Raw genomic sequence first — 8,989 nt, 5'->3', positions numbered from 1 at the left:
CTTAATTGTCATTAGATCTAATGTCGCTATATATTTTAGAAACATTTACAAAGAGTATTAATGAATTAAAAGAATTATATTTAACGGCGATTAAGCTACTGACAATAAATTAATTATCATTAAAAATATTTTTTCAAACTGCCGCTAAAGATTTTTTTTAATGTAGTGCGACCCCTTATTTGGTGTACTATTCCCTTTTGTATGGTATTGAAATACAAAATTTTAAAGTACTCCTAAAGAGGAAAATAACCTTTAATTTCTGTTTTCTATCATAAAATTCCCTTTACTTATCTCTACCTTTTATTCCAATGCCATTAGAAATGGTCATATAGCATCAAATATTCTATATGTATGTTGTGTGTATATCATTACTCGGTCTTCTTGCATTATTTTTTTTCTGGGAGAAGTGAAAGCCAGACTGTTTGGTTTTACGGAATTTAATTCTCAATGTTCTTGCATTGAAATTTGATAAATTTGGATTCACAGTAGGTAGGGGTCATTTGGAAAAATCGTTTCCTATCAAGAATTTTTTCATATTCAAAGCTCAAAATCGATACATCTAGGTCTAATTAAGAAAGGAGTTGTCTCGTTCACTGCACTACCTTCTTTTATTGGTACAATGTTACTTGATTCGTGGGTAGAACATACTATTTTTTAAGAAAATATATATTAGTAAAAATTAAGAATAATATTATAGCAAATCGTATTGTATTTGGATGAAATGTTTGAGTCCTAAAAATCATAGGCGAATATAATTTTTTTTTATTTCCATCAGACTTAAAACTCATTGTTGAAAATAGCTTTAATAGAACATAACTTCAGACTTGAAACTCGTTGTTGAGAAGCGTTTTGATAGAGCTTAACTTCAAACTTAAAACTCGTTGTTCAAATAATATAAATAAATATCATATAAAATTTATTAATGAACAAAGTTTGCTATTCTTAATTTTAAATTAAAAATTTCTAAATTAAAATAAAAGGATCATATTGAACTCACCATATTATATATTTCCTTGGTGAAGAGAGACCAAGAATAAAGAGTAAAGACTCTGGGTTGGGCCCAAATGCACATATCATGAAGCTAGTACTTGGATAGCATTAGGAGAAAGTATTTAGGTTATATATGACAAAAACAGAAACTTGAGGTACTAAAGTGTAGTAATTTCAAAAACATTTTGCAGGGATGAGCGAAGAGGCTCCAACTCAGATATAAATAAATAAATCAACGGCCTTCAGGTGCGCGAGGTGTACGGAAACGGAAAAAAAAAAGAATATAATTTTGTTAATTAGATTTAACTAGCCGTTACTCTCTCAGAATCTCAAAAACACGAACCCTGAAAAATCTTGTGTATCAATCTTTTCCATATTTGATCTCAGTTTACTTGCATCTTCTTGGGGGTAAGTCATGTACATTCCTTGTTTATTATCTGGGTTTTCGTTGAAATCGCAAAATTATCGTTTAAAAATCTAATTTTTTGGGTTTGAGCTTTACTGGTTTAAGTAATCTTTCCATATTTGATTTCACTTTACTTGCCATTTCTTGTTTATTATCTTAAAAAACGCATAATTTCATCTGGGTTTCGTTTAATTTTTACTTGTTTCCTTGAAATTAGATGATAATAACGAAATTGGTTTTCACAAGATCGGTTTTTTTTTTTCAAGATTAACTTTTTTTCTTGTTTAAAATCATGGGTTTTGGGTTGTTTTTTTTTTAATGCGTTGTTTGGTGGTTTAAGGAGCTTAAGTTGATGGTTTTAGTGATTTTCTTGAATTTTAGTTGGTGATTTTGGTGTATGGTTTGATAATTTCATGTTAAGAATGGTTTATTAATTTGATGGTTTTTTGAATAGGATGGTATATAGTTCACAAAGATGGTGATAGGCGTACCAGGAACACCATTGTCGAAGACTGGAAGGACACCTTCTCGTTTTCCAGGTAGTAGAAGGACTATTCCGTCGTCTACTCCAGGAGGTCCAAAGCTTCGCGAAGAGAAAATTCTTGTAACGATTCGTGTGAGGCCTCTTAGCCCGAAAGAACAAGCAGCCTACGATCTCATTGCTTGGGATTTCCCTGATGAACAAACTATTGTTTCGAAGAACTTAAATCATGAAAGACACACTGGTCCTTATTCATTTGGTAGGTTGATTAAATGTGAATTGCTGGTTGTTGTAGGTTCTGATTTTTGAAAATCTGCTAACATGGTTTTTTTTCTGTGCCAGATAATGTCTTTGACCCGACTTGCTCGACTAGCAAGGTTTATGAACAAGGGGCTAGAGATGTTGCTCTCTCTGCTCTAAATGGGATAAATGGTAGAACTAGAGTACATTTTGTTTTAGCTCTTATATACGTCATTTGGTTTATTGTTTGAAAGAGATCATTCAGTTAATCTCGTACTTCTTTTGCAGCAACCATATTTGCATATGGACAGACAAGTAGTGGGAAGACATTCACAATGAGGGGAATAACCGAGAGTGCTGTTAATGACATTTATGAGCACATCAAATTTGTAAATCATACTTTCTCCAGAATCTTTTGTTGTTCTATGATTGAGAAATTGAGATGTTGATATCCGGATGCTTTTATTTTCTGCATTACAGACTACTGAGAGGGACTTTGTGCTGAAATTTTCTGCTTTAGAAATATATAATGAGACAGTAGTAGACCTCTTGAATCGCGAGTCTGGCTCGCTTCGCCTATTGGATGATCCAGAGGTAAACAAGTGTCTTAGTTTACGAGTTCAAGTTTCTTAACTAGAATTTCCTTATAAATAAATTTTCCTGAATTTTTGTCTCTGAATGCAGAAAGGTATTATTGTAGAGAAACTAGTGGAAGAGATTGTAAAGGATAGCCAACATCTGAGAACCTTAATTGGTGCCTGTGAAGGTAAGTTACATACTTCTGGTTCAACAAAATATTCTTTAATGATACATTATTGCATTATCTTATAATATCATAGAAGAATGCTGCCTTAGAAACCTCAATATATATATTTTTGAAGTTCAGGATTTTTCTCTGACCTTGTGGTTAAATACTTGTTACTTGCTGCAGCCCAGAGACAAGTGGGTGAAACTGCTCTAAATGATAAAAGCTCAAGGTCTCATCAGATAATTAAGCTGGTAAAAGATGTTGATCCCTTTTCTACTAAAGTTTAAAAGTATTTGGCATTGTTAAGTTTCTTCTGCACATTTGACATGAGATATCGTACATGGAATAGATAGGGATTCAAGGATTTGTAGGCCAGAAAATTAAAGCTGGACTAAATCATCATTTTGAAATTCTTGTTATTTACTTGGTTAGACCACTTGAACTATGTACTATATGTTGTTAGTTGGAGGGAGCAAATCTAATCTACCCAATAACTATGAAGACTAAATCCTTTAACTCTTAATCCGGATGCCAAGTAGTGAAGTAGATGTGGTTGCTGCCTCTTTCTATGCTGGGGGACCTACTTCTAAGGTGGCATCCCAGCAGTTCTTATTTTCGTGATTTATATGGAATATCTTTATATTAATACTAGATATGGTTGCTGCCTCTTTCTATGCTGGGACCTACTTCTAAGGTGGTATCCCAGCAGTTCTTATTTTCGTGATTTATATGGAATATCTTTATAGTAATACTAAATGTCATGTTGGTAATATTATATTTGGTGATTTATATGGAATATTCTTCATGTACTAATAAACAATGTTGTGTTTGTACTGTTATGATGTATTATGTATATTACCTCCTTTCATCCATATTGTTTCTACATGAGTTCTTAGCACCCTGTCCATACAGCTGACATATTGACTTTTTGTTTAGACCATTGAGAGCAGCATCCGGGAAAACTCAGGGCGTGTGAAATCCTTCTTGGCAACTCTGGTAAGGACCTCTCATTACTGATACTATAATATTTCTAATGTCGTGCATGAATGTCAATATATGATACTCCTAATACTGTAGAACCTTGTGGATCTTGCTGGAAGTGAGCGTGCCTTGCAAACAAGTGCAGATGGTACAAGGTTAAAGGAAGGAAGCCATATTAACCGGAGCTTGCTGACACTGACCACAGTGATCAGAAAACTAAGGTAATTGAGAACACCATGATATTCAGTTACTTAAGAAAAATTTTGCAACTTGGAAGAATGGGTGAGCGCATTGCTTTCCATTCACACTATTTATATAACCACATCTGTTGTTCTTATTATTGTGCACAATTCTCATATGCATTAATGGCCTAGAATTCTTGCTACTTGTAAGAACAATCCAGTTGATGATAAATCTCAGTTAATAATAGCCTTGAGACATTACTTGTTGAATTTCATTTGCAGTGGTGGAAAGAGGGGTGGTCATATTCCCTACAGAGATTCAAAATTGACGAGGATATTACAGCCTTCACTAGGCGGAAACTCAAGAACAGCAATTGTTTGCACTATGAGTCCTGCTTTAAGTCATGTGGAACAATCACGCAACACTCTGTGTTTTGCAACAAGTGCCAAAGAAGTCATTACCACTGCGCAAGTAAACATGGTATGCGATTAGTGGTTAATTTGAAAGCTCCTAGTGACTTCTAAAGGAACTGTATCATTTTATTATTTCTCTCTGTTTTCTTCCCTTTAAAATTAAATATACCAATTGATAACAATAAATAAGTTAAGGGGTTGTTTGGCCATGTACTAGTTATGCAGTGATTATTTATGCGGTGAATAATAATGTGGAGATTGTTATACTGTTACCGAACAATCTTGTTATGCAGATCTTACTGGCTTTATGTGACTTTGTTGTTTAGTTAGTCTTATTCACGTAGTGCTATTATATGTTTTCTTATCACATATTCTATCAAGCATAGAATAAATAATATGCAGATTGGCGCACACTTATGTGGTATGAGCAAATGCGGATTTTAATGCTGCCAACCAAATGTTTGTTATAAATTATGTGGCACTCGTGGTGGAATACTCTCTCACGGATTCGCTCTATTGGTTTTACTGCGTTTATTTCCAATTATTATTAATTTTGTCAGATTTAACACTCACTGACTGTCCATTAGGGTAGAAGGGTAGTAGTAGGTAGTGTAGTGTTGTCTTGCTTAGGGTGGCTGGTGTTTGCTATGGTACTAGTTGTATTATTGTAATTCTTGTTTTTTTACCAGTATCATTGTTGCTTACGGTGTTTCAATTATCACATGATTTTATTGTTGTTTTCGCTACTTTTGCACTGTTCCTTGTTATGGCTGTATTCTCTACATTGTCTGCTTCTTCTTTATACCGGGATTTGTTGCACTTGAGCTGAGCCAAGGGTCCTTCGGAAACAGCCTCTCTACCTCTTCAAGGTAGTGGTAAGGTCTGCGTACAATCTACCCTCCCCGGACCTCACTTGTGGGATTTCACTTACTGTCCATGGATTCAGATATTCAATCCCACAATGATTGGAAATATTTGGAACCGGTAGAGTGAGGATTTCCAGTCCTCTATCAATCCAGATTGGAACTGGTGGAAGCGAGGATTTTCAGTTCTCTGCCACAATCCCAACCCTCTGGAACCGGTAGCTGCCAACTGGTGGTGACACGAGAATTTTCAGTCCTTTGCCCTACGAAGTGAGCTATCCTGGCTTTTAATTCCCAATCCAGATTGGAACTGGTGGCACGAGGATTTTCAGTCCTGCCAATCCCCTTGAACAAGATTCCTGCAAGCGTGGATCGGTTGTGCTTGAGGGTGATTAGTGGTAATTCAGCTCTGAAAAAACTCCCCGTAGAGCCAGAGAGAGATGAAATTTATAGTCAAACCTCTCTGCCTCTCAGATAGCTTTCTTTTTCCTCTACAACTTAAACCATAAGACCCCTGAGTTATTGTTTAGGCCTACAAATTATCTCGTAATGTGAATTAAATCCGTAAAATCTATATAACTTCTGTAGTGTAGATACCATTGATTGTTTTGTTTAGTCCCTTTATTGCTAATTACATGTTCTCTTATCCCATATTCTATTTGGCATAAAAAAATTCACATACTCAATTTCTTTGTATTACTTGATGTGGATATTAGCAAATGCGGACTTTAATAAGGCCAACCAAATGTTGTATTAAATCGTGCAGTACATACCATTTATGTATTCCTTTTTTTATGCAAGTTAAAGCCTGCATTACAAAAAATATCAGGGCCCTTAGTCTACTTGGTTATTCTACAATCACAGACCTTCATGTTTGACTTCTTCTTTCTTGTTTTCCTATAATTTTCCAGGTTGTTGCTGAGAAGCAATTGCTGAAGCATTTACAAAAGGAAGTTTCCAGACTTGAAGCAGAGCTCCGAAGTCCTGACCCTTCTGCCTCCCCATGTTTCAGATCTCTTCTAATGGAGAAAGAGCGGAAAATCCAACAGGTACCACGAATGTTTTTCAGTAGTATTGGACTTCCAGCATCATTTTAGCTATTACTAAAGAGGGGGGTAACCCTGCCCTTCTAGTATCATAACTTTGTCATAATAAATGAACTTCTTTGTCATTTTCTGGAGTTATTATCTCTGGCAGCTACGTTGTACTGCTTCTCATTTTCATGTGTGAAGAGTTGCTCATTTCATTGCACAATCCGATTGAAAAGTCTAGATTAACAGAAGCTTCGTATCTCATTACAGCTTACCATCTTGACTTACAAATACTAGCCATGTTACCCAAATACTTCATTTTCCTAGATTCACCTGAGCAGATGGCGAGATATGGGAATATATCTTGCTTATAGCAGATCCCTTGACACACAGAAAAAACTGCTAATTTTGCATGTAAGCATGCAGATAGACCTCTTTCCAACAATGACATCTGAACTTGTATGACATAGGACAATTGTGATACTTATGAAATGCATGTTCTCTAAGTGTAAAGTGTCAGTTGTATTAGTTCAGAGATATTTGTATGTTCAAGAAACAGAAAGCAATGGCTTATTAAGGTGGAATTGTCATGTTCACTGTTAATCTAATATCTTTACTTATGAATCATTTGCAGATGGAGGAGGAGATGAATGAGCTGAAACGTCAACGTGACCTAGCACAATCCCAGCTCGAACTAGAAAGAAGATCAAAGAAAGAGCTCAAGGTACAAAAAATTGTGGAATCTAGACAGAACACCTAACGTCCCTTCTTTGTTTGTGGATTTGAGTCTTGAAAAGTAAAACTTGTTGGCATATGCTCATTTCAGGCTTCAGATCACCATGGACCTTCTCGTCAAGTAGTCAAATGTCTTTCATTTACAACTGAAAATGAAGTAGTTTCTGGATCTCTTTCTACACCTCTGGGAAGAAAAAAGTTACTTGACAGGCAGGCTGCAATTAGGAGGTCTACCAATTCAACCAATCCATCTATGCTGGTGCACGAGATCCGAAAGCTTGAGATGAGACAGAGGCAACTTGGTGATGAAGCAAACCATGCACTTCAGTTGCTTCACAAAGAGTTTGCATCTCACAGAATTGGCAGCCAAGGGGCCACAGATACCATTGCAAAGTTGTTTGCAGAAATTAAAGAACTGCACAAAATAAGTTCTGTTCCTGAACAAATTGAGATAAAAGATAAAGCCAGCTTGAAAGAAGAGATTGCACGGCTGAGATCGCAGGAAAACAACATTGCATCTTTAGAACAGAAACTTGAAAATGTTCAGAGATCTATAGACGAATTAGTCATGCATCTTCCAAGTTGTCAGGAATCTGTTGATTTGAGGACTCCAAAAAAGAAAAAGGTGCTTCCTTTTAACTTGAGTAACACCAGTAACATGCCAAATATAATTCGATCACCATGTTCTCCTATGTCTCCTTCATCCTGCAACATCGTGGATAGCGAGATTGAGAACAGAGCACCAGAATGCAATAATGTTGGATCTGCTGGTGATTCATTGTGTAGCCAAAAGAGCACTCCAATTAGAAGAATGGACAGTAACTGTATCTCATCGAGGGAGGGTACTCCTGGATCAAGGCAGTCAAACTCTGTTAACATGAAGAAGATGCAAAAGATGTTTAAAAAAGCAGCTGAAGAGAACATTCGGAGTATTAAAGCTTATGTTACTGAGCTGAAAGAAAGGGTAGCTAAGTTACAGTACCAGAAGCAGCTGCTTGTTTGCCAGGTTAGGATTTATCTTCACTCTCCTTGTGGCTTTTTTTGACAAGATATACAACCTCCAGTTCATGGTTCTAACTGTTGCAATTTCCTTTTCCTTTTGTTTTGATAAATCAAAATATCATTTGGTCTAATTGTTGTGCGACGAGTAAAACCAGGTGCTGGAGTTGGAGGCAAATGAAGCTGCAAGTGATGAAGCTGATATAAACGATCAATCTCCGTTGTCATGGCACTTGGTGTTTGAGGACCAAAGGCAGCAAATTATAATGTTGTGGCATTTGTGTCACGTGTCTTTAGTGCACCGTACTCAATTTTACATGTTATTTAAAGGGGATCCATCAGATCAGATATACATGGAAGTTGAGCTTAGGAGGCTGACATGGTTAGATCAACACTTAGCAGGGCTTGGTAACGCGAGTCCTGCTCTTTTGGGTGATGACCCTGCTGGCTATGTCTCATCAAGGTATTATTTATTCTTTCAAGGTATTTTATTTGAACTTTTCCAAGGCCTTTAGTAAATTTACCAACTCTTGGCTTTTGAATACACAGTATTAAGGCTCTGAAGCAGGAGAGGGAATATCTAGCGAAAAGGGTGAGCTCCAAGCTAAATGCAGAAGAAAGGGAAATGCTGTACATGAAATGGGACATTCCACCAGAAGGAAAACAGAGGAGACGGCTACAGCTTGTGAATAAACTCTGGTCAGATCCTCTTAACATGCAAAATGTACGCGAAAGTGCTGAAGTAGTCGCGAAGCTTGTTGGATTCTGCGAAACAGGAGAACATGCTTCAAAGGAGATGTTTCAGCTCAATTTTGTTTCTCCATCTGACAAAAAAACATGGCTAGGTTGGAATCTGATATCAAACTTATTACACTTGTAGTTCCAAATAGCAAGTCAATGTAGATTTTGGCATCCTGTA

At 36.3% G+C, this 8,989-nt stretch overlaps 1 protein-coding gene across 1 annotated transcript; it reads left to right on the top strand.

Annotated features, from left to right (window-relative positions):
* The first annotated feature begins 1,265 nt into the window (after window positions 1–1,265).
* On the top strand, window positions 1,266–8,989 carry LOC125877018 (kinesin-like protein NACK2). The gene is made up of 15 exons (XM_049558322.1): window positions 1,266–1,398; window positions 1,851–2,136; window positions 2,220–2,309; window positions 2,406–2,506; window positions 2,598–2,711; window positions 2,802–2,883; window positions 3,049–3,116; window positions 3,802–3,861; window positions 3,943–4,067; window positions 4,311–4,509; window positions 6,217–6,354; window positions 6,971–7,060; window positions 7,163–8,077; window positions 8,229–8,533; window positions 8,620–8,989. Exons 2-15 carry the CDS (start codon window positions 1,872–1,874, stop codon window positions 8,948–8,950), a joined length of 2,883 nt encoding a protein of 960 aa, XP_049414279.1. The 5' UTR covers window positions 1,266–1,398; window positions 1,851–1,871; the 3' UTR covers window positions 8,951–8,989.

The sequence above is a fragment of the Solanum stenotomum genome, chromosome 9 (assembly GCF_019186545.1).
Source record: "Solanum stenotomum isolate F172 chromosome 9, ASM1918654v1, whole genome shotgun sequence".
Lineage (NCBI taxonomy): Eukaryota > Viridiplantae > Streptophyta > Magnoliopsida > Solanales > Solanaceae > Solanum > Solanum stenotomum.
Note: the sequence above shows the minus strand (reverse complement) of the source record. Positions and strands in the feature narration are given on the sequence as shown.

Bases quoted from the DNA above. Each gene is read 5' to 3' on its own strand.
- LOC125877018 (XM_049558322.1), top strand. From the start codon at position 1,872: ATGGTGATAGGCGTACCAGGAACACCATTGTCGAAGACTGGAAGGACA. The intron at 2,507-2,597 runs GTAAATCATACT...TCTGCATTACAG, and splicing joins TTTATGAGCACATCAAATTT to ACTACTGAGAGGGACTTTGT. The intron at 3,862-3,942 runs GTAAGGACCTCT...CTAATACTGTAG, and splicing joins AATCCTTCTTGGCAACTCTG to AACCTTGTGGATCTTGCTGG.